A 24,992-nucleotide genomic window follows, 5' to 3' on the forward strand; every position below is an offset into this window, starting at 1 on the left:
TTAAAAAAAAAGAAACTGTGGAAATTAAAAAAAAATAAAGTCTCGATTATACTTGCTTGCAATCTTTGTTTCCATAATTCTGTCCATTACCCTTACCTGGCACTATCAATTGATATGTAGTTTCTATAATTTAATATAAATTGAATCATAAAGCATGCCATCTTTCTCGCCTAACTTCCTCACTCAGAATAATTATTTTAAGATTCATTCCTGTAGCAACATATATTGATAGCTCATTGTTTGTGGCTGAGCAGTATTCATTCTAGGGAATATTTCATAGTTTGTTTACCCCTCCAGAACCACTAATATTGGTGACTAAGTCTTTGAGTGAAATCAATACTGATCACAATAATGAGATTTTTATTCCTAACGCACATTTCTAAGTTGCCCTTTAAAAATGCCTGTTCTAACATATATTTCTGAAAGTTAAATGAAGTATAAGTGAAGACAAAATGAATAGTGAGTCCATAGGTCCTGGGTTGGACTCTTGAGGATGTGTTTAAAGAACAGGGAGTAGTCCAGGTGTGCCTGGACTACTGTAAATAAGGACAGAATGTGCTAGACAGTGAGGCTAGAGAGATCATGGCAACTCCTGGGCTGTTTTAAGGACTTTGAATTTTATTTCAGGGAAGTGCTTTCTTTGTTGTTGTTGGCACTGGGAATCAAACTCAGGACCTTGTGCTTGGCAGGCAGTCACTTGTGCCACTGAGCTATATTCCCAGCTCTGAGCTTTATTTCAGTGTAATGAAACTCCATGGGGGGGGGGGTCTTGAAGAGAGAAGTGGCATGGTCTGATTTATGTTTTTAAAGTATTACTCAGGATGACATATGGGGAACAGACTGAAAGGGGCAAGTGTAAGTTGGGTGTGGTGGCCCACACTTATCATCCCAGCATTCTGAGAGGCTGAGGCAGGATGACTGAAAGTTCAAGGTCGGCCTAGACAGTTTAGTAACTTAGTGAGATCCTGTCTCAAGCTTAAAAGGCCAGAGGTGCGGGCTAGGGATGTAGCTCAGTGAAAAGATCCTGGAGAGCTAGAGCTGGAGCTGGAGTTGAAGATACAGCAAGAGCGAGAGTGAGAGTGAGCGAGTGAGCGAGCGAGAGAGAGAGAAGTAGGGGAGGAGGAGGAGTTGGTCACACATTGATAGAATGAGGCCAGTTAGGAGACCATTGCAATCTTCTAACTTAAAGGTATCGGAAGTTAGGGAGGTGAGGGAGGAAGGGTGTAATGTGATCAGATCTTTGTCCATTAGGCTGGGATTAACAAATGTCATTAAAACGCAGGACCAGAAAATATGGAGGTGATTAAGGTCTGTTATGGTTTGTGTCTAGTTGTCTCAAACAGTGATGGGGTGGCTTCTGGAGTTTGCGATTGACTATTGGGGGTGTGGGAGCTGCGCCTGCCCTGGGACAGGTAATCTGCATTACAGTGTGTGGGGGAAAAGGGGCTAGCCAGCTGCCTGAGCTGCTGCCATTCCCTTTGGCTCTTGCTTTTTGCCATGGCCATGAACAGTTGCTCTGTCATGTGCCACTCTGCCTTGGGGCCAGCTGAGGATGGCCTGAAACTCCCACTAACTGTGAGCCAAATAAACCTTTCCTTTGTTCATTTTGGGTGTTGTGTATTTTGTCCCAGCAACGAGAGAAGAGTAACTGAGACAAGGTCCCTCTGGGTGATGTTGTCAGAGCAAGACAGCTAACAGAGTATGTAAGGTCACCCACGGCTGTTCATTGAGATTCCTATCATGTGAAGGCATCTTGGTTCTGAGTACTATGTTGATGCCAGAAATACTTATATAGGATGTTCATTGTTTGATCAACAGTAAGCTTTTTGGTAGATTTAGATGCCAGAACTGTGATTGTTTTGTCAAAAAAGACAATACACATTGGAAACTAACTGCAAATGCAATAACCTTTGATTAAGGTTTTAACAATTCATTCCATTACTTAAGAGACACTTGGCTTTTGCATTGGTTAAACAAGTGAATGAAATTAGGATGTTGTAATCAATGATTTGGATAATTCCAAGTGTTAGGGAAATGATCACACGATGGTATGCAGTGTTGTTGGACCCACTGGAAAGAGACTCAAGTCCAGATTTTGACTATCGCCTGATGTGTACAAGTTCTGCCTCTAAACTGGTAGGTCATAAGAACATTTGGAGAGTCTAGAGATTCATGTTTGCTCACAGCAAATATCAGAGAACCCTCAAGTCAATAATGTTTTCTTTTCCCAGTTCACAGTGCCTCTGGTAAATGCTGAGTGTCCTTAGGGAAAAGGTTTAGAGGAAGAGTGGTCACACTGTATTAAATACAGAAACCTGGCATCCCTCCCAGTGAATTATGACACTGCCTGAGTCATAATACATACTTGGTAAATACTATGGGTCGGGTTAGATAAGAGGCTATGAATCCTACTTTTGAATCAAGTCAGATTTTGCCATTAGATCTTAAAGTCTTCGGTTTGCCTTTATATACAGTATCATTTCAAGCTGCCCATCTCTCCTGTTCTTTGACATCCAGTAATCAGCTAAACATTACCACCAATCCCAATGAGTCAAAGCATTCATATACAGTGAAATCCCCCTATAGCTTGTATTTGATATATACTATTCCTGTATTTCCAATATTTCCACTGAAATTAGGGTACCCAGCATCACTACAACATCTCCCATAGTCAGCACAAGCCTTTAAAGGGTAGCTTCAGTTTCCAAAGTCTCTCCTCCCAAGGTACTTTCTAATGTATCATGAAGGTGATGGCCCCTCAGACACCTGCAGGAGATGAGGTATGATGAAGCAGATCTGTGACAACATTCTCACCTCCAAGTCTTTGGATTCTTTTCTTCATAGAACACCAGGAACTTTTGGCATCTCGATCCTTGAATACAGGCCATTATTGAATCTAGCCTTCAATAAGTCATTCTAGCAGAATATTTATTTATGCTATTCTGAGATATGTAAGCAAAATACATTAAATTTTAAATTCTGAATAAGTGTACATTTATTAATAAATTCAGCAGCACTATTTTTTACTTTGTTCATCTGAATTGAACACCATTATTCTATCTCTGTAATGCTGTTTGTATATGTGTCTAGTTTACTAAGCCTAATTGGAAGCCAGAAAACAAGGAAGCCCCATTAGAGTCTATAAATGTTGAAGCTCAGAGCAGACAGGAAAGAGTGTTGGAAAGAAGACATGGAGACTCATAGGCTATTCAGCATAGGTATACACTCAGATATTGAACATATTACGTTAGAAATGGCTCATAGGTATCTGAGAAGAGAAGGTAAGCAGACAGTTGGTTAAGTGAGTCTGAACTATAGGTTCAGGTTAGAGCTAGGAATGCAAATTAAAATATATTTTTGATAACAATATTTTTACCAATAGTCTTTCCATTCAACAATATTGCATCTTCTTTTATTTGGTAAAGTGTTCTTTTATGTCTCTTGATAATTCTTTTTTAGGTAGGCTTGGGATTTTTAATACTTGTTCAATGAAACTCAGAAAGTATTTACCAAGTATGTACTATGACTCAAGTAGTGTGCTGGGCTAGACAAAGTAGGAGTCATTGATTTTGGCCCTGTAGAACTCACAGCATTAAAATTTAGCATGGTAAAGTGTAGACCATAGTGGATGATAATTTTTAGAATTTCTTTCCTTTACCCCAGTAGAGCACTTCATCTAAAGCACTTTCCCAAAGTACTCAGTGTCTGGAATCAATTTAGCTGCCACAGGTCACCACCACCAAGTCTTGGATGACAAAGGGGTCCTGGGGGCTGGGCATTGTGGCATGTGGATTGTAAACATAATATGATATCACTACTATTTTATTTATCAAAGCACACCCAGCTAGCTTTATAAAAAGTCTTGAGCCTTGCTAAAACAGGAAAACAGCAAATAAACTCACTCATTTATCAACTCCACCTTTTCCCCTGAGAATTGACTTCCAGTCACCTCTTTCTCTGTTCCTCCCTTCCCAATAAACAAGGAAGAAAAATAAGAATGCAAACTTTAAGATTATATTCATTTTAGTTCATTCTCTTAAGGGATCTAAAATTTGTTTTCTCAGTAATCAAAAAATAAAAACTCTGAAAAGAAAATTGCTGAAGAACAAAAAATATAATCTTGCCCTAAAGACACTGAACTTCAAAAGATTACTGAAAAAATAAACACTTACTGGTAAGCCCTTTTTATCTACTTAATTGTCTTGCTTTTGTATTTCATAGAGAACAGACAGTCCTCAGCCATCTGGAACCTAGAACATCAACCAGCAAGATTATTAAAAGAGTACATAACAAAATTTGCTTTCTTTCAGTATAAAGAGACCAACTCCTATAAAAGTTTAAAATGTTCATAAATCTCAAAGATGGGATACAGCAGACAAGATAGGATTATTTGAAGATGAATGGATCAAAGAAAAATATCTGGGGGGCCGGGGAGATGGCTCAGTGGAATAAGCGCTTCCCTGGCAAGTGCAAGGGCCTGAATTCAATCCCCAGTTCCACAAGGAAAAAAAAAAAAAAGAAAGAAAAAATTATCTGGGTTTCCTTATATTTATACCCTTCCTATTCTTCAATTAATAAGCAAATAGGGCTTATTAATTAATAAGCTAAAAAATCTGCACGAAAAGAAATTCTAAAAACACAGTGAGACCGCAAATGTTCCTCCCCCTTCCTCCTTGTCCCTCTCATTCCTGCCTTTCTTGTCTTCCTCTCTCACTCCTTCATTCTTTCTTCTGTTCTTTCCTTATCCTTTACCTCAAAATTGCTCTTGCTAAAAGCTATTTTCAATTTTCTTTTCAAATACAATGCATTTTATTTCTTTGGAAGCAATAACATTTTTACTAGCGTATGTTTGCAATACATGACTGTGAAGTTTTGAGAAACTGGCATATGTATGTGGTATACCATAATCATTTTCTACCCCTGAACCTTGTTCTTTCACTTTCTCCTTCCCCATCCTTTTCCCTATCTCCAAAAATTCTACCTTTCTTATATTTTACCACCTCCTCTTTTTCTCACATATTCATTTACTTATGTTTTAGGTTTCTCACATAAGAAAAACCGTGAAATGTTTAACTTTCTGTCTGACATTCCATTTAGCACCCTGGTCTCAATTGTCCTCTGCTTTCCTGTAAATTAAGTTATTTCATCTTTTATGGTTGAATACTTTCCCACATGTGTGCGCACCCAACTTCCCATATCCACTGATCCCTTAATGGGCACCCAGGCTGTTTCCAGAGCTTAGCTGATGTGAATTATGCTGCTAGATACAGAGGTGTGCGCGTACAACTCCAGTATGACATTTATCTTTAGTTCTTGCCTGAAAACACCCAGAAGAGGGGCCGGAGAGATGGCTCAGTGGAATAAGTGCTTCCCCGGCAAGCGCAAGTGCAAGTGCAAGGGCCTGAGTTCAATCCCCAAAAAAAAAAAAAAAAAAAAAAAAAACACCCAGAAGAAGTGTAACTACCTCAAATGAAATTTCTATTTTTAGTTTTTTGAGGAATCTCCATACTGGTGTCCACTGTGGTTGTATTAACTAGTATTTCCCCCAGTCATGCCCCACATCCTCGCCAACATTTGTTGTTTTGTGTATGTATGTGTTCATTTTGTGTACATATATGTTCTTGATGTTAGCTTATGACTGGGTTAACATGGACTCTCAGAGTTGTTTTGATGAACATTTTTCATGTACTTATTGGCCATTTTCACTTCTTTTGAGAAATACTTATTTGATTGGGTCATCTGTGGTTTTTTTAAACTTTATATGTTCTACATATTAATCCTCTATCAGGAGAGTAGCTTGAAAAAAATTTCTCTCATTTTATAAGCTGTATTTTCACTCTGTTGTTTTCTTTGTTGTAGAGAAGTCTTTTAATTTGATGTGATCCCATTTGTTGATGCTTGATATTATTCCTGTGTTATTATAGGAAGTCTTGCATATCTGTGTCTTCAAGAAGTTCCCTTTTTGTCTTCCAATAGGCTTCTGTTTTTGTATTTAGGCCTTCGATCCATTTTAACTAGATTTTAGTACAGAGTAAGAGACATGGACTAGTTCAATCTTCTGGAAGTGAATAACCAGTTGTCCCAGCACCATTTATTAAAGAGGCTCTCTTTTCTCCAGTATATGTCTTTTTGTCTCCTTGTAAAAAATCAGACAGCTAAAGGCTCAGGAGATTCTGGGTCTTCTGTTTTATTCCATTGGCCACAAGTCTGCTTTGGTGCCAGTGCCATTCTGGTTTTGTCACTGTAGCTTTGCAGTGTAATTTGAAATCTGGTATTATGATGCCTCCCCGCTTGCTGTTTTTGCCTAGGATTACGTTGGATATTTTTTTTTTAAATGTATTCCGCTGTTTATTTATTTATATTTTACATTTATTTATTGTGTGTGTGTGTGTGTGTGTGTGTGTGGCCAGCTCAGCCCACCAGGGGGCGGGGCTGGCTGGCATGTGGTGCTGGGGGATCGAACTGTGGTCCCTGTGCTTTGCCAAGCTTGTTCCAAGTAGGTGCTTTAGACCACTGAGCCATCTCTCCAGCCCCTACGTTGGATATTTTGGATCTCCTCTAGTTCCACATGAATTTCAAGACTGTTTTTTCTAATTCTGTAGTGAATGTTGTTGGTATTTTAGTAAGAATTGCATTCAATCTATAGATTATTTTTAGTGACATGGCCATCTTAACCATATTAATTTATCTGATGTAAGAACAAGAGATGCCTTTCCATTTTCTGGCATCTTCTTCAATTTTTTTCTCCAGACTTCTACAGTTCTCGTTATAGAGACCTTCCACTTATTTGTTTACATCTAGTTACTTCAAACTTTTTAAGTTATTGTGAATGGAATTCTTTCCCTGATTTCTTTTTGGGTGGATTCATTATAGTTGTATAGGAGCCCTAGTGATTTGGGTGTGCTGATTTTCTACCATGATTAATAAGAATTTACTATTTCATGGAGTTTCAATTTATTTTTGAATGCTGTGTTTTAATTAACTCGAATAACATCATAAAATCATGTATATATTGCATTTCTATTAATTTATATTTTACTTGATCTTTATATTTATGATTTTATACTTTAAATATATTTAAATGGATTAAATTATAGGCCCACCAATATTTGCTTTTCAATAAATAATAAAAGAATGGCTTACTAATTTTGTTCTGATATTGTCATTTCAAAAAAAGACATGAGCTCATTAATTATATACATTTCCATCTTACTAAATTTTGCCAAATTGTTCTCTAAGGTATTATACTCTCTTCAGTAGTATATAAAACTTTCTATCACTTATCCCAGCCAACATTTTGCATTAGTGAATACTTACATCTCTGCAGTCTGACATAAAATGACACCTACTGGTTTTTTCTTTCTTTTCTTTCTTTCTTTTTTTTTTTTTTTGCAGAACTGGGGATTGAACTCAGGCCCTTGTGCTTGCCAGGGAAGCGCTTATTCTACTGAGCCATTTCCCCGGCCCTTGGTTGTTTAATTTATATTCACTTGAATAATAATGAAACGATGCATCTTTTCATTTGTTTATTGGCATTTTTGCATTTTTCTTGTACTATATATATATATATATATATATATATATATATATATATATATACTTCTCCTAGTCTCCTACTCTTCAGCTTTGTTAATAGTACATGTCATAAAGTCTTAACTATTAAAAAGTGAATTTGTAAATCTTTTTTTGGCTTGTCCTTTTTTTAATTTAAGAACTCCTTCCTGAACTCACAGTCATTAAGTTGTTCACTTATATTCATTTCTCTGGAATTTAATATTTGCTCTTTCATAAGTGAGTCTCTGACTCAGGTATGAAGTAGGGATCCAATCTTATTTGTTCCAGCATGTTAAATGTTACATTTCACTACAGTTCCTCCCCTTCCACCAAGTACTGTGCCTGCTCTATCCTGCATCAAATTTCCATGCATGCACAAGTCTGTTTCTGACCTGGTGCATGCATTAATATCATTTTTTGCCCTTAAAACTAGTTCCTCATATCTTAGCTGTGGCTTTCTAAGAAGATTTAAGACTGTTAACACAGGAACTCTCCCCTACACACAAGCCTTAATCTTTTTCTTTTCTAAAATTGACCTACTGTAACCCTTAACTTTCATGCAGAGAAATGACATGGTCTGATTAATCTTTTTTAAAAGGACCACACAGGTTGTTTTGCACAGAATAATACTTAATGATGTCAGGGACAGAGGAAAGACTTGTCAGAGCTATGTCCCTAAGTAGATGAAAAGGGCAGGACCTTTAATGGAAACAGGAGGGAGCAGCTCTGGAGAGTAACACGCAGATGCGGCGGATGTCTGGGAAACTTCTACTGATTGCTTTGAAAAGCATTTGGTGGAGATGCTAAAGAAAATGGAGAAGGTAGAGAATCATTTTCTGGAACAGGAGAACGCTTGGAGCCTGGAAGAGAGGTCCTGCGTTAATTTAGTGAAACCAGTCTCTGTGGCTGTGTATTTTCGCCCAGCCACACACACCTGCAGATGGCTGGTTGTAAATAGCATCTGGTTTCACTAATTGAGTGAGTCGAGATGGTAAAGGAGCTGGAAGTACAGATGCTCCTCAACTTAAAATGAGGTTCTGCTCCAATAAACTCATGACAGATTGGGGTATCACGAAAAAGGCGTACATCTGTAATCCTAGCACTCTGGGAGGCCCAGGTAGGATGGCCATAAATTCAAGCCCAGCCTGGGCAACTTAGCAACTTAGTGAGATGTTGTTTCAAATTTTTGAAAAAAATTAAAAAGGCAAGGGGGTATATCTGAGGATGCAGATTCTGGGTTTATTTCCTTACACGGCCAAGCAAATGTTTTTCTACCAAATGCATATTGTTTTTACACTAGTCAAAATTATAATGGTGAGTAAGGAATCTGGACTGGGTAAAGAAAGGAGGGATGACATGGGATGAGGAGCTGCGAGAAGTGGAGGAACCAGTGTGTTGGAAGGATTGCTGGGGTCAGAGCACCAGAGGGAGAGGTAGAAAAATGTGAAGTGGGGCAGGGAGCATGAAGCGTGAAATTGTGATCATGAAAGGGTGCACTTCTTGGGAATTCGAGGTCAACGTTGTGAGCAGTGACCTACACGGCACTCAGCTTTGTGGTGACAGTCTGGTTATCTCAAAATTTTTAGTTTTCTTTTGGACAAGAGTCCTATACTTTCATTTCACCCCAAACCCTACAAATTATGTAACCAGAGCTGGTTACCAACACAGGAGTGTGTGACTGAGGTAGGTGGAGACAAAATCTTCAAGGAATGGAGTCGGGGGCTGGGGATCCTTGTGAGAATTGAAATCACTAAGGAGTTAAGCACGGATTAATATTGGAGATAGTAACGGTGAGTTAGGAGCTAAAGCATGGAGAGATGAGTGGTGATAAACCAGGGTCAGAAGATGTCAGCAGGAGGCGGGGCAGGGGAAATGATCTAGGGACATGGGACCCAAAGCTGAGGATTCAGAGAAGCACGGACAATTTCTGAGAGCAGGGACACTGACACCAGGAAGAGGGGGCAGTGAGGGGAAGAACCAGCCTTGTAGGGAGGTGCAGGCTCCTGTGAGTGTGTGTGCGGGCAAGGGCGGGGGTATAAGGTGGGGGAGGGGCTAAAGGATAGCTTGAAGCTACAGGCTGGTTTGGTGATGGTGGAACTTAAGTTCCAGGGAGCCCAGCTGTGGGCTTCAGATGCGACTACGGTGTCACTGGATGAATATAATGCCCAACTGAGGTTTTACAGAATCTTGTGGGATTCAAAGGCAAGAGAGAAAGAGGACCACTCAGGCTGGAGCTTCTGGTAATGACTGGCAAAGAAGAAGAAGGGCAAAATGAAATTAGATCAGTGAATTCAAGGAAGAAAGAGTGGAGGAACGATTGCAAGTGCCAGTATAGAGAGGCATCATCAGTGGTGACAGGAGTAGAAGGCCCAGTGAAATATGGTCTTAATGTACATTGAAAAAAATTGTATTCCTTTTTAAAATTTTATAGTGACACATATAAAACAATTATTAGAAAATAAGGCATTAAAATAAGTTTTATGTTTGCCCAATAATACTATAGTCATGTCTCTGTCTTTCTTGCCATACAAAATATGTTAGCTTGGGTAATCTAAAAATAATAGAAATGTATATCTCACAGTTCTAGGGGCTCAAAAGGCTAAGCTTAAGGCTCCAGCAGGTTCAGTCTCCAGTAAGGGTTCATTCTCTGCCTCCAAGATAGCATTGTGGCCTCTGAAGGGGACAAATGCTATGTCTTCACATGACACAGTAGACCAAAGGGCCAGACAAATCTTAGGAGACTTTCTTTTAATTTAAAATAAGGCCATTAATCTCATTCACGAGTGCAGAATCATTATAATTTAATCACTTTCCAAGAAACCCTTCTTCTTAATACTTACACAAGGGGATTAAGTTTCACCCTGACTCTCAGAGGGACATAAAAATTCAAACCATAGAATCACATAATTTAGATACTAATCTCATGGTTCTGTAATCTCTTACAATGCCTTGTGGTAAACACTCCAAAGTAAATCCATAAGATACTCCAAGTTTAAGAAGTAATTTTCTTATGAAGCATTCCTGTAATACAGCTTATTATTTCATTTTAAATACTTTGAAAAAAAGAAGACCATAGTTGAGCCATGTCTGTCTTTACAGCTTAGAGTAATGGCTTTTCAGCTGACACAGGACCTCCATTTGTTTAAGTCTTTTATGTTCCTCTAGTGAGGATTTCCTTAGGCTTATAATGCAATAATGTAATTAAAATAAATACAATTATTTAAGAATTTAACATAGATTATATGATAGTTATGTTGAAAACTATACAACCAACCAATATATAGCTTTTGGGTGGAACCCAATTTGAATAATAATTCTTTTTTAAAAATTCAAACTATGGGATAATTTAATTTAGTACATATGGACAAAGGCTCACACAAAACATTTTGTTGCTTGCCAGGTAATTTGGGGATACATATTGTCTTAATTGTGCTCCAGGAAACCCCATAAGAAGCATTGGGATTTGAAGTGAATTGCCAAAGCCCCTAGTCAGTTGCTAATGAAATCTCCTGGAGAGTGAGACCCAGATTTTAAAGCTTCCTTACCAAATTGTCCTGAGGATTAGTCCTTCTGTTTTTTTGGCATAGGTGCAAGGCTGTGGTAAAAACAACAGAGTTTGAACCTCACATCAATGGCTTTGATTTTTACTCCACATTCTGATATTGTTGTGAAATCAGAATACATCAGGACTTGATGGAGACATTCAATACATACATGTTTCTTCCAGAAAACTATTGTTAAGTTGATAATGTGCCTTAGGGTTAATTGATGATATCTTGAAATTGAAGAAATATGAAATTTATTTTATCTCTTACCTTGAAAATTGCTAGACTAGGTTTGTTCTCATACTATGATTAGATGATTTAGTCCAGGGCTCCTGTTCCAATATGGAGCAAGACACAATCTATCATTTGTTTGGACAAAATTAGCAGCATCCTCTTTTAGCTATACTATCACTAATGTAAGCAAGAGAAAGCCACGTGCCAAACAGTGAAGACATGGCTCAGGGGTGTTTTGCATTCTGTAACAATTTATGGTGAAGTGAAAGAACCAGGAAGCACACATATCAAGACCAGGGGATTGCTCTCCGTATCCTCTTTAAATTCCAGACTGCTGTCTCCTCAATAAATCTCACCATTTCAAAGCCCTATTTCTTTCAAATTCCCATGGACAAGAGGGCCTAAAACTGATCAGTTTCTTTTGGGATCCAACATTGATGAAGGTATATAATCTTCATATATACAAGAACATTATGATTCACAAAGTAATCTTTCCACAGGTTTAACAAGTGTGTCTACACATATAGAATCTTCAGAGACAAACATGGGTATTTTGACATACAGGTAAGACATTATCTTGACATTATCAGATAGGGATATTCTATCTGCAATTTAACCCTAAAAACGTGATTTAAAGGGGTTAGAAGGGCTCCTCCTGCAGCAGTACAAAGACCAGGAGGGGAGAATCTGAGCTCAGCTCTTCTGAAAGGGAAGAACCACATAGAATAAGGAGCCAGATTGATGGTTATCTTTGTTGTTTTGTTTTATTTTCTTTTGCTTTGTTGAGAGAACTAAAAGGGTATCAGAGCTGGGTTCAACATTTGAATGACCTGGCTGCTATTTTAGAGTGGGAGGCACATAACTCTACCTCCTGTTCTCCTCAACTGTACTAATCTAGAGTCCATTTAAACCAATCTCAAATTAGAAAACTAAGCCAGGTGTCTGGTGCACACCTACAATCCCAGCTGCTCAGGAGGCTGAGGCAGGAGCTTTGCAAGTTCCAACTGAGGCCTGTTCTCAAAACAAAGAAAAGGTATAAAAAGTTGAGGGTGTGAGTTAGTGTCCCCCTTCTCACTCCTGATTAGTGGCTGTATCTGTATTGTAGCCAGCAAGTTTTGTCTGAGGTACAATTATTGCTAATTGAAAACTGAGTAGCGGGAGAAGGAAAGGAAAGGAAGGGGAGTAATGATGCAGAATGGGTGCAGGAAGGGAAGTTGGGAGACGCATGAGTGCTCAGAAGTTTATGTGTACCCATAGTTAGAAGGGCATTTCAGATGACTGCAGGCATTTGAGAGTTATTTAACTTTTCTGTTTTGCCGAGAGAGGAACAGAGAGTCTTTTTGCTTTCTTGAATTTAGTTAGTTAGCTTAAGAAAGCACATAAAGCTTTAGATGCTAACAGAATCTTGACATTATCTTTCCAAAACCACTTATATACCAGGTTAAGCAAAGTTTTTAACTACAGTACTTCTTTGAATCTTCAATATGCTTGTGCTTGTTGTGAATATATGAAAGAGAATGCATTATTCAAGGATCCCCAGACAATTTCAATATATAATTTTTCTTTTGCTATAAAGGACATTCTTCAGACAATTGGCAAAATTTGAAAAAAAATTAAATTTATGTAATACTTGCAATTAGTACTGGACTGGATTAAATTGCTGCTCTTAGTCATTGGACTGTTGCCACACAATACCTTTACTTTTAGAGAATACTAAAAGGGCTTAGAGTTAGAGGGATATTCTATCTGCAATTTAACCCTAAAAACGTGATTTAAAAGAATATATAGGGTCAGGGAGGTAGCTTGGCGGTCTAATCACCTGCCTGGCGAGCACAAAGACCTGGGTTTGATCCCCTGTCATGGGGATGCCTTGCCAGCCCTGAGTTCCTGGGCACACTGTGCTGGCCACCAAAACCAGCCATGGTGGCACATGCCTGTAATCCCAGCACTGGGGAGGCTGAGACAGGAGGATTACTATGAGTCTGAGCTGTGTAGCGAGACCTTGTACCAAAAAAATAACTAAATAGATTTTTTTAAAAAAAGAGTGTATATATATTATATATATATAATATGTATAAACACATGCATATATATGTTCGTATATTTAAAAGCAGAGACAAAAAAAATTGCCAAGAATTGAACTCATTCCCACACTGCAGATTGATATGAGGACCCTTTGACCAGAAGTATTTAAGGTGTAGGTGAAGAACACATATAGGAATTTTGTTACTTCATAGTTTTATGACTTTTCTATGTCTGACATTATTTCAGAATAAAATGTCTTCTAAAATGTAACTTACTTTACTTCCTATATTTCGTCTTCATACTTTTCTACTGGATGGTTAAGACCAAGGTAAAGCAGGACCTGTGCAACAAGAATTGTAGCTTTTTGGTCTGAGAAGGTCAGTGAAATGCCCTCAGGATTTATTCTGAGATCCTGTACCTCAGATTGTAGAACCTCTGTCAGTGTCAGCCATGTGGATGAGTCACGGCCAATGCTTGGCCAATGTGCTCTCTGTGAAAGCCTGAGAGAGTGTCTTCTCCCCATGTGACTCTCCTTAGGCACACCCTACATCATCGATCACTTTCCTCTTTGGCCCCATAATCTTCTTGATCAGAAAATTTGGGACACTACCGAGGTACATGACGTTACAGTACAAGTTCTCATATGTCCTGAGTCTTAATTGACCTTAGAAGGTGAGGGCCAAAATGTTGGCTTTCCTTTTAGCCCTCCTTTTTCTCTAATTTTGGTCTGCAAACTTAGGTTGTTAACCATCCAGAAGACAAGCTTATTGTTATTATCAAACGATTTAGGCTATCAAGCTTAACCTCACTATCTCACTGCATTTCAAACATCTTAGGCATAATAAGGAACAGGTATTTTTCATCAGGTATTGACATGTTGAACTTTAAGTCCCTACATAATATGATTTAAAAAATTAAAAATTAGATTATATTTTAAAAATAGGATAAAGAATTCTATGCTTCTCATGTTTGCACATAAGTCCAAAAATCTCACCATATACAACCTTGAAGCAGGACAGTCCCACAATATTTCTTTTCCTGTCTCTTGCTTTCCTTCACCACCCCCTTCTTCTTGAACATCCACCTACCCGAGAGACATCTTAGCAGTAGCTGGCATGTCATGACAAGCAGCCCATATTCAGAATGCCACAATGACAGGCACTCACAACATGAAACCACTATTACAAATTACCATCTGCAGTGCAGTAGCTTAGTTCACAGATATCAGTATATATAGTTAGTCAGGGTGTGAATCTTTCCAATTAACTCCTAGATTAAAGAATCTTCTGAATTAAAATGTAACTTACTTTAAAACATTTCTTTCTTTACTTGTATATGCCAGGAGATTCTGGATAATTCCTCAGTCTGCTCTTTTGTCTCTTGTCTGAACAGAGGGGACTGTGCAACAGTTCTAACTCAGACACAAACGAACATTTAACTAGCGGTGTTCGGCTAAAGCGACTGCGTAGAAGGACCAACTCCCGCGTCGGCTGACACCGTCGTTGCAGACACTGCCTGGGCTGCGCGTTAAGTGGCTCTGATGGGCGCCTCATGGCCGGTGATCACGGAAGCCAAACTCTGAAGAGCAGACGGAACAAATTCTTCTTGTTTTAAATTTATGTCTGGAAAATTATATCAGAAGGCAGCACTCTTTGAACTCTAGCTGGCAAAGAGCAAGCGACTATTTGGAGCTTAACTAAGCCTGTTGAGGTGTCTAATTTCAGTCTGTTTGTTGTTAGTTCTGAGTGAGGATCTCGCTCTGTAGCCCAGGCTGGCCTCGAACTCTCGGCCGTCCTCCTGCCTCAGCCTCTCCAGTGCTGGGATCACAGGTGTGCACCACCACACCTAGCTCCTACTTTCAATTTAAATTGGAACTTTTTTTGGCCACATTTTTCCCTCATGGAGATTCTGAATTCATTGGGCATGTACACCAGGTATCTTGCATTTCACATCAGAAATTAACCTCCGCTCAACAGCAAAGCCTGGGAACATGGCAGGGAATCTGACAGAAGCTCTCAGAGGTCTTTAAGGCGTATCCAGGACAAAAAAAAATTGCCAAGAATTGAACTCATTCCCACACTGCAGATTGATATGAGGACCCTTTGACCAGAAGTCCTCTCTACTAATATAATACAAGTCAGAGTTTGACCTAAAAAATAAAGAATATACGGCCAGGGTCATGAACAAGATCTGATTTGAAAATAAATAATGACAAAAGGCTTAGGGATGTAGCTCCGTGTGAAGGCCCAGGGTAGTTCCCACAAAATGAAGTCCTGTAGAACAAAACAACTGTTTCTGTCAGTGGCAGCTGGCATGTGCTCTTCTGAGTGAGCTGCTAGCCTCTTGCTTTCAACTTGTCAAACTCAGAAGCAGCTTTGAAAACTACTGTTTCAAGAAGGGTCATATTTTATATGCAATTGCATGATGCTGAGTGACACTTTTCCTTTTCTTTTTGCAGACTTCAGAAGGTGTTCGCAAAATGATCTTTCCAACCCTGGAGGAATTGGTCTCCAAGTTTGAAAAACCAGATCAAGGACTGGTGATGCATCTTTCAAAAGCAATAAAGAGACGGAACCTCAGCCAGCGACAGAAAAGATCCACTGATAATATTTATGGTAAAACATTCAGAAAGAACCTCCATCCCAGTTTTACCAGTGGCCTTATTTTCAGAATCAAGGCAAATAGGTGTCCTTTTCTATGATGCTGCTTCTGAAAAGAGTCATACTGGGACAATTTTCCATTCTGTGGCGAAATGGTATTGCAGCCCCCAGGGAAGCCGAGGCGTAGAGCTGTCTCTGTGTGGAGTACCATAGAAGCAAAGCGGTTCCTAGGTATAGAGATGACTTCACGTTCATGCTCTGACCTTGGGCAAATCCCTCAAGTTGGGGAATAAGTGAATGCACCGGCAGAGTTTTAAATGAGAAAACCACTTCCACTCTCTTCTGTTACAGTTCACTCAATATTTGCAAAGCATTCCTTTTGTAAAGCGATAGGTGAAAACTTATTTCAGACACAACCCTAAAGGCATGAAACTATAGTGTACAGTGAGGGAGGTTCAGGACATTTGAGGGCAGGCGATCTATGCCAAGAATTATCCATTCGTATCACAGGCAGCTACTTCGGATTAGCCTTTCCCTTGTAATCTGCTCTCAGAAAGGAAGCTAGCATGTGTCAGTGGAAATGCAGTGTGAATTGAACTTGGACCTCCAGAGACACTTTGGTTTAATCCTTCTCTTCCATGGTGAGAAACGTGGTTCCACTCCCAGGGAAAATGCCACGGCTGTTGCTGATGGGCAGGTGATGGTGGTCAGAGTGGGTGCATCAGAGGAAGGACGCAGGACAGGGAGTTCTTGGGGAGCTTCAGCTGCTTCGCATCCACTCTAGAGCGAAGTCCTTCTTTGAGCTGCCCTTCAAGTTCCTCATCACCCCCAATAAAAGGAATGCTTACAATACCTTCCACCCCGCCAGTTTCTCTGTCCCCTCAGTGCCACGCAGGAATGTGTGCTCACTGATGCCAGTCAGCTGGGTTCAACTGCAGCTGTATCCTGTACTCTGGAGCTATTTTGCATTAAAAAGCATAACAAGTGGCAGAGCTTGAAACCCCAGGAAGGTACCTGTGCTGCAGCCCCTGGGCAAATCCAGAGGAGTTGCTGGGGGCGAGCAGGGCAGTGGCAGTGTTTGTCTAAGCAATGATACAACAATCACAAGTCCTGAGAGGAGAGAGGAGAAAGACCCTCTCAGAACCAATCCCAGGAGCTGGGAGAGAGTCTCCCCACACCACCTCTCCACGCGTGGTGGGCCCTGGCAGAGCAAGTCTCCAAATACTCACCTGCAAATGGGCAAGAGCCTCCCATCAACCCGTCTTCCTTCCCATCATCTTCTTAGATCAACGTTTGGTGCTCTTCCCCTGGAGAAAGCACAGGGTTTCTGCCGGTGCTGGACTCTGAGACATGGCTTATAGATGAATCTTCTCCAGGAAAGCCTTTGCCAATGCCACTTCGATGTGGCATCCAGATTGCTGCATGCCCCGCCTTCCTTCCCTGCAGTGGGATTGGTTGCTGTGATTTCTGAGTGTGGGGGCTCATGGCTGATCTCTGCTTTCTCCCACAGAGAACAGTAGTGATTATGTGGATGTCTTGCCTTGAAGATAAGGAGACTGAAAAGCCAGTGAAAGAAGAAATGGGACAAAGCTCTCACTGGTGACACAGTTCTCCTGCACGTGTAGGTCTGGAACACCAAACCGTAGCGGATAGTTGAGACTTTCCTGGTTTGATTAACTGAAGATCTTTTGTCTTCGAGCCACATCCTCACCTCCCAGGCATGCAGCACAAGAAGTTCCAGAGCCCTTCTGCATTTCTTCCTCTTCTTTCCTGAATTGAGACAGCCTGAGCCACTGTCCCGGCATGCTTAAAGGTACCACTGTGACATCATGGTTGACACCCTCTTTCCAACATGTAGAGGGACAGCTTCAGACAGAAGAAAGAGCATTTGGCAATGAGTTCAGAGTGCTAAATTTCAGTCCGATGGCTCTGTGACTTTGGACAAATCACACTCTTTTTTGAAGGCTCCATGACTTCACCTATGAAACAAGTGGTGCGTGCAGCGACACTCACTGCCCTCCTCTCTGCTGAGCCTGGTTGTGTTAGGCAGAGTTGGGGAAGGGAGGAGCGGTGCTCTCCGTGCTGGCCTTGATCTGACCATCGCCTTCAGCCTGAAGCGCTCTCCTTCTGTCTTTATCCTTCTCTCCCATTGTGATCTTCCTGATCCTGCTCTGGACACATTTTTCCTTTGAAAAATGGGAAAAGAGCTTCCCATCATCTCGTCTTCCTCCCCATCACCTTTTTTTAATTGGCATATTATATTTTATTAATACAATGTAGATGGGCCAGTCACCTCCAGAGCACTGATTTGGCTCTGTACACTGGGTATTGTAAAGAAATCCTCCTAAGTATCATTCCAATTCCCACCTAGGTCCTAAATGCCATTAAAGCATAGTTGAATGGCCCTTGTGTCCTCCATTGGGTAGAAATATCTGCTAACCAGAGCAATGGCTCCCTTCATAGGAATTATTTGACTAGGAAACATCCCTGGTATACTCCAGTGTCCAAATTAGCTTTAAGGCCTCAAGAATTTATCTGATAGTTTAAAATGTTAATTAAAACCTGGTAGTTTAACATGTAGAAAGTTCTATGTCCATACTTTTGCCTATCTTTGAACCATAGCAGCTCATTTTATGACCCTGGACTTAATCTCAAAATTGTTAACAAGAGGAACTCTAGATTTCCAAATAACATGAAATGACATTGTGGCTAGATCATTGGAAATTCTTGGGTCACAACAGCTCATGACTACTCCCAAGTAGAGAAGAAGTGAAATTGGGCTCTGTTCAGAGCTCTGAGGAAGGAGACAGCAAGATTGCTTCCAGTCTCCTGCTATCAGAAGCAACACTATGCGGGCAACCTTGCACATGTCTCCTTATTAGGCTGGGAGACTTTCTCTTAAAAGATCTGGGCCATGAAGTCTGTTAATATTTAATGATGTCATCAACCCTCTCAAATATTTTTTGCCTTACACTGTGTTTTTTCTGATTCTTGCTGAAGAAGCCTTTTCCCACTCTGAGACCATGAGAAAATTATCTTACATTTTCATCCATTGATTTTAGGATGTTACCCTCTTTAGGATGTGACTCGAGGTAAGACTTTTCTGTTTTTTACTGGCATATCCCCAGTGTCCAAAGGAGTCCTTCATAGTCATAACATACTAGATGTTCAATAGATGTCTGTTGAATAAGTTGGGAATCCAGGGAAAACTTTTATATTAGAAACAGGTAAAAATCTAACTCTGTATTTCCCCAACTCTATTGACCTAATTTTCATTCTGCTTAACATTTCGCTCCCCATCCCCCCTGAATAGTAGTTTCATGTCTGTACAGTATTATATCACAAGGATCCTACTTCCCTGGCTTCGGCATGTCTTACTATTTTGTCTTAATAACTGAATGTCTAGAAGGTAGAATAAGTGCCCTCTAAAGGTACAAACTGACAATAATTATTGGACATTGATTCCTCCCTATAAATTTTAGGATAAATGTTAGATTGCTCAAAATCTTTTGCTGAAATTTTGCATAAACTCGGCATTAAGGTGTAATTAGGAGACAAGTGGCCTTCTTGCGTTTTCTCTGGCATAAATATGCTATATCTATCTACTAGGACCATTGTTTTTACTCTTAATGGAATTATAAATTTTCTCCATGAAAGTGTTATATGATTTGTTAGATTAATTCAATTTTTTGGTTGTCACAAATGAGATCCTATGTTGTGTTACATTTCTTATACTCTATGGTGGGGGCAAAATATTGACTCTTTCATTAGATCTACTGGTTTACCTGTTGATTCTACTGTGCTTTCTATGTAAAAGGTTCATCAACTATAAGAGTATTTTGTTTTCTTTCAGTACTTACACTTATTTATTTTTAATGCTTATGTCATTGTCAGAGGCCTCCAGCACTCCCTGGAAATCAGTCCTGATAATGAATATTCTTGTGTTATCTTTGGTATTCTAGGGAATGTTAGAAACCTCCATCTAAGCATGATATTTGTTGTAGGTGTTAAATAAGTAGCCTTCATTGAGGCTCTTTTAGAATTTCGTCTCAGCAGTTTTGAAAGTTATTGTGACTTTTTGCATCTATAGAGATATTCATTATTTCTTTTATCTTCACTGTATTATAGAATTGTTACTAAATTAATAATATTGATATCATGGCATCCTTGCATTGCTTAACTTGATAATGTTCTATTACTATGTTTAATAAACTGTTAGATTGAGTTAAGTTCCTATTTCATTTAAAGCTTTTGCCTTAAACCTCATAGATGAAATTGGACTATAATTTACTGAACTCAGTAATATACTGGTTTACTTTAACATACAAGTGTATTAAAGTCTCTCTCTTTTTTCCATTTTCTGCAATAAGTTTGTAAGTTGAGAATTACCTGTTCTTGAAATTTTAAATTATTTTCTTATAAAACTGAAGCTCTGAAGAGAAAGTCTTCTATTGCTACATAAATATCTTTCATACTAATTGGCTTACTAAGTTAGCTTGCTAATTTTCACTTTGTTTCTCTAGGAATTTATCCATATTCTTTAAGTTTTCACAAATATCATATTTTTATTATTTTAATGCTCTTGTTGTGACTATATCTCCTTTACTCTATATTTTTAGTTTAGTTTTTATTAATCAATTTTATTAGTCCTTTCATGACCAGTTTTCCATTTGCTAATCTTTTCTGTTATTGATTTTAGATTGATATTCCTTATTTCACTCATTTTAGGGGCTCATATGAATTGTTTTCAAATAATATGTTTAAAGCAATACATTTAACTCAGAGTACATTAGCTCTATTTACAAATTTTAACAGGATCTGTTGTTCAGGCAGAGGGTCCGCTACCTGTAACTCCTATGACAATACTCACTTCTACTCTAGACATTTTAGTAGTTTGTAGTTATCTTCAATTGTGTTTTTAGTTCTCATTTTATTTATGTATTTTTATTTATTTATTTATTTATTTTTTTGTACTTTCAGGGAAGAGTCTACAAGGTGTTCAGGGTCTCACTACTAGATCGGACTCATAGTGATCTGCCTGTTTACAGCCTCCCAAGAGCTGGGATTATAGGTGCATGCCACCACACCCAGTCTCAATCACTGTCTTAGTGCACCCTGGGGGTGGGGCTGGCACAGCAGGCTAGGGGATTGAACCCCCAGCCCCTGCAGGTGCTTTAATCCACTGAGCTATTTGGCTGGCCCTCTCATTTTAGGACAGCCTTGAAAAGAAATCACATTAAAGTTAGACAGCAAGTTGACTTTGCCTTCAGAGGTTTCCTTCCTTCCTTGAATCTAATATGTGTGAAATACGCCATGAATTATTAAAGCTCATTTCTTCAGCCCCTTGTGCAATGTACTCAAGGTTATAGATGATATAAAATAAATATTTTCATAAATTTACTTATTTTTACTTATCTGAGTCAAAGAAAAATAAATCTCTCCATTTAACCTACTATATAATGGAACTTAAGTTTTCTGAGTCCAATAGTTGTGATGCTAGTTCATCTTTACCATCCTCCTGTTCTTACTGAAATTGGCTTGAGGCTGCATTCTATACATGTATACATTTTTATAATTATTTTCTCATCTTGATCTGCTTCTTTTGTTTTGATGAAGTAGTCCCAGGGCCAACCAGATAGCTCGGTGGACTTAAGCACTTGCTTAGGCAGATGTAGAGACTGGGGTTTGATCCCTGGTGTGCAGCGCTGGCCCTGCCTCCAGAACATACTGAGAGGGAGATTGAGAAGGGGTGTGGTGGGCCCCTGTAATCCCAGCAGCTGGGAGGCTGAAAACAGGAGGACCACTATGAGTCCCATCTGGGCAGTGAGACCCTGTAGACCCTGCACTAAATACATAAAAAAGTATTCCTTTTTCTGTAATGATTTTTGCTTTTATATTTCATAGTATATTAAAAATAACTCCTCTGTCTTCCTTTATAGTTTCCCAGTGTGCAATTTTCTATTTTTAAATTTTTTCATATCTTTTAACTCTGTCCTCTGCAGGCAAAATATTGCTGGATCTAATTTGTTTTCCATACAAGATTTCCTCCTTTTCTTTGGTGAGTTCTGTCCACCTCCATTCATTGTAATTCATCCTACTGGGATTTATTTCTGCCAATTTACTGCCTTCTTGCTATTTATTATACTTTTTTCCTTTTTTCTGGGATCTATTGGGTAGATAAAATTTCTTTGGTCATTTGAAAGCTCTACTAAAGAAATATTTGAATGGCTACTTTAAAAGTCCCGTATTTTTTTTCTCTACAATATTATAAATATATTATTTGGTATAACATAAGATATTTTCATTTTCCTTCTATCATAACTCTTACTTGATTTGGGGATATGATCTAAAATTTTAATTATGATTGTTTTTACCTTTTGAATCCTTTATGATTTAAATTACAGTAAGTTTGTGAGCCAACTAGCTATTCTTGCTTCTTATATATTTCAAAATATGTGGCATTCTCCTGACTTTATTTTTCTTCTCTCTGGAACATTTACTGTAAGAAGATTTTTCAAATACTCAGTATTCCTATTAAAATTGGGCTTTTGGAATTATAGTATCCTTTGACTCATTCAAATGGTAGTTGAGCTAAATAGAATGTTGTAGGCTCATTTTCTATTGCCTGCCTTCAATGCTACAAGCAGGCTCAGGCCTTACCACTTTGGGTGTGAGTTTCCTATCGAGATGTCTAATGATAACTGGGTTTTCCATAACTGATCTTTTCTTTCCTGAAAATTTTATAAAAGATGCTCCACCCTTATGATCTTAAGTTTCATCTTAATGTCTGTGAGCTTTTCCTTTTCTGCTCTGGTTGAAACTCTACACCATTCCATTCTCAGGATTTCAATCTTTTGTTACTTAAGAGAAATTCTTGCTCTTTTCTCAGTTTTTTCTCTCTCTCCTTTTACTTTCTCCATCCCTTGTGAAGAAGTATCATCTTGCTTATTTCCTTTTCCACATATTAGTTGGTGAATGATCTCGGGAAATATTCAGCCTCTCTAAAAGGGAGGTAGTATTTATTTTTGAAATTCATTTTTAATTTAATTTTTGTGATGAAATTTTTCCTTTTGCAGACCAGAAACTGCAATACCTAAATTCAACCACAAGAGGTCAGACACCCATCAAGAAACCAGTAACCCTCTTTTTTTAAGCACTTCTGAGTAACCATGATAGCCGTAAAACTGGAGAAATTCCTTTGTCAGATATTTTCCAAACAGTACTCACCTCCTGGCTGAAAGCTTCACCTCCAGTATCGCTAGCAGGATTAGGGTTGGAGCCGGCTTTCTCTGAACTGGGGATAAAAGAACTCCTACTGCTCCTCTTAAGAAGAAATCTTTGCAGGCTGGAGTAGATAGATGGCTCTTATCCAAACCCTTAAGCATGAACGTCTCCCAGAGGCACTGTTATCAGCTCTGTCACTAACTGGCAACGTAACTATTGGAAAAGTGTTTAAAATTCCCAAATCTTTGGTCAGCTCCACCTCAAAGAGAGGCTAGGGACTCCCTGCCTAGGGTGATTGAGGCCAGTCCAAGGGGTGACACTGGTGGGATGAACAGTGGAGAGCCTAGAGCCACTCCTGCTCGCTCGTCTGTCAAGTGAGGGGGTAGGGAGCAGGCCTCACATTTCCATGCCGCGTGGATGTTGTGAGTTCACTGAAGGTACATTTCATCCCTGGAGAAGGTCACACTCAAAAAGATGTTGTCTACAAACCATGAATGCTTCCTGAAATTCTTTATCACTGGGAAGAGTGGTGGGGCGAGGGGCAGGTGGGCGACTATCCTCAGATCTGAAGGCCTAGGACTTCCAGGATGGTTGTTTTTCCCACTCTCTAGCCCCACAAAATGGGACTGAAACATCCATCTCCCAAGATATGAGGATTAAGGAACCTCTTTTGAGCACAGGAAAGAATTTCTGTGTCTGCAAGAAAACCCCACAGGCTTATTCAGATATCCTGGTAAAGTTTCTGAGAAAAATAAGAAATAATGTATGCAAAGTGATGAGACTAATTCCTGGAGCATGTGGGAGCTTTTGAGATACAATAGCAGTCCGTAGCAATGGCTCAAATGGCAAAGTACATCAAGAATTGGAACTCAGAAGAGAGTGTACGCAGCTCCTGGGCAGCAGGTGCCTGGTACTGAGGGGCAGCTCATCTCAGCGACAGGACATACGTGTCTGCTTCTGCCAGCTGCGCGGCTAGGTGGCACCTGTTCTGGGAGCAGAATGAATGAAGGCTCTGGCTGGAGATAAATGAGACGGCTGTGCGGTCTGCTGATCATTTGCCATTTTGAAAATGGCTTCCAGGGACCCTCCTTTGTGCAGGTCATGATCAGGTACAGAAGGGGCCCATGGAGGACAGGCTGAAGGAGGTAGCTCTGGCCCACCCCAGCCCCTACTGAGCCCTGGCTTGCCTGATCTATACACAGAAGTGGAACCCTAAGTTCCTTGAACTCAGTTCAGCTGAAGCACAGCTTCGTGAGCTCCTGTGATTTGACAGACATGGCTGGGAAGGGAGCCATCAGTGATGAGGAAGGAATGGTCTCTGGCCCAGAGACTGCAGGGGAGAATGAGGACTGGCTACTTGTGGTGCCATGCGACAGGTGCCATGGTGGAGGGACGTGTGGGATGCTATGACAGGAGAGCAGGGGAGGCGTGGGCGTTGAGTCCACAAAGGAATCTTGGAAGAAGGGATGCCCAGGTTGGAGTTTGATGAGTTACTGAATCCTGGTAGTCAGAGAAAGAGAACGGAAGGTGGATGTGTGGGCCAGGTAGATGGACTGCCTTGAACAAAAGCCTGAGCAAGTGGGAGAGCTCATCTCCTATAGCAGAGGAGGAAAGGGCAAGTGAAGCTGCCAAGGAGTGCTGGGACTGGGTTGAGGCTGCTCTAGACACTGAGAACCTGTCTAACACCACACAGGGGCTTCATGGCAAGACTCGCTGCTGCTGCTGCTGCTGGTCATGACACAAACTGCCTGCAGACTCTCAGGATGAGGAGGGCCAGGCAAACGGGGCTGCTGGCCCCAGCCTGGCCTTT

At 39.8% G+C, this 24,992-nt stretch overlaps 1 protein-coding gene across 1 annotated transcript in view; it reads left to right on the forward strand.

Annotated features, from left to right (window-relative positions):
- The window catches only part of Sh2d1b (SH2 domain containing 1B), a 24,415-nt gene extending 6,899 nt beyond the window's left edge, over window positions 1–17,516 (forward strand). Inside the window, exons 2-4 of the mRNA XM_004639965.2 lie at window positions 11,834–11,897; window positions 15,817–15,973; window positions 17,469–17,516. Coding sequence (XP_004640022.1) covers window positions 11,834–11,897; window positions 15,817–15,973; window positions 17,469–17,503 — 256 coding nt within the window. The 3' untranslated portion in view covers window positions 17,504–17,516. The remainder of the gene's footprint in view (window positions 1–11,833; window positions 11,898–15,816; window positions 15,974–17,468) is intronic.
- The last annotated feature ends 7,476 nt before the right edge of the window (window positions 17,517–24,992 follow it).

Source organism: Octodon degus, unplaced genomic scaffold, assembly GCF_000260255.1.
Source record: "Octodon degus isolate 3935 unplaced genomic scaffold, OctDeg1.0 scaffold00116, whole genome shotgun sequence".
Lineage (NCBI taxonomy): Eukaryota > Metazoa > Chordata > Mammalia > Rodentia > Octodontidae > Octodon > Octodon degus.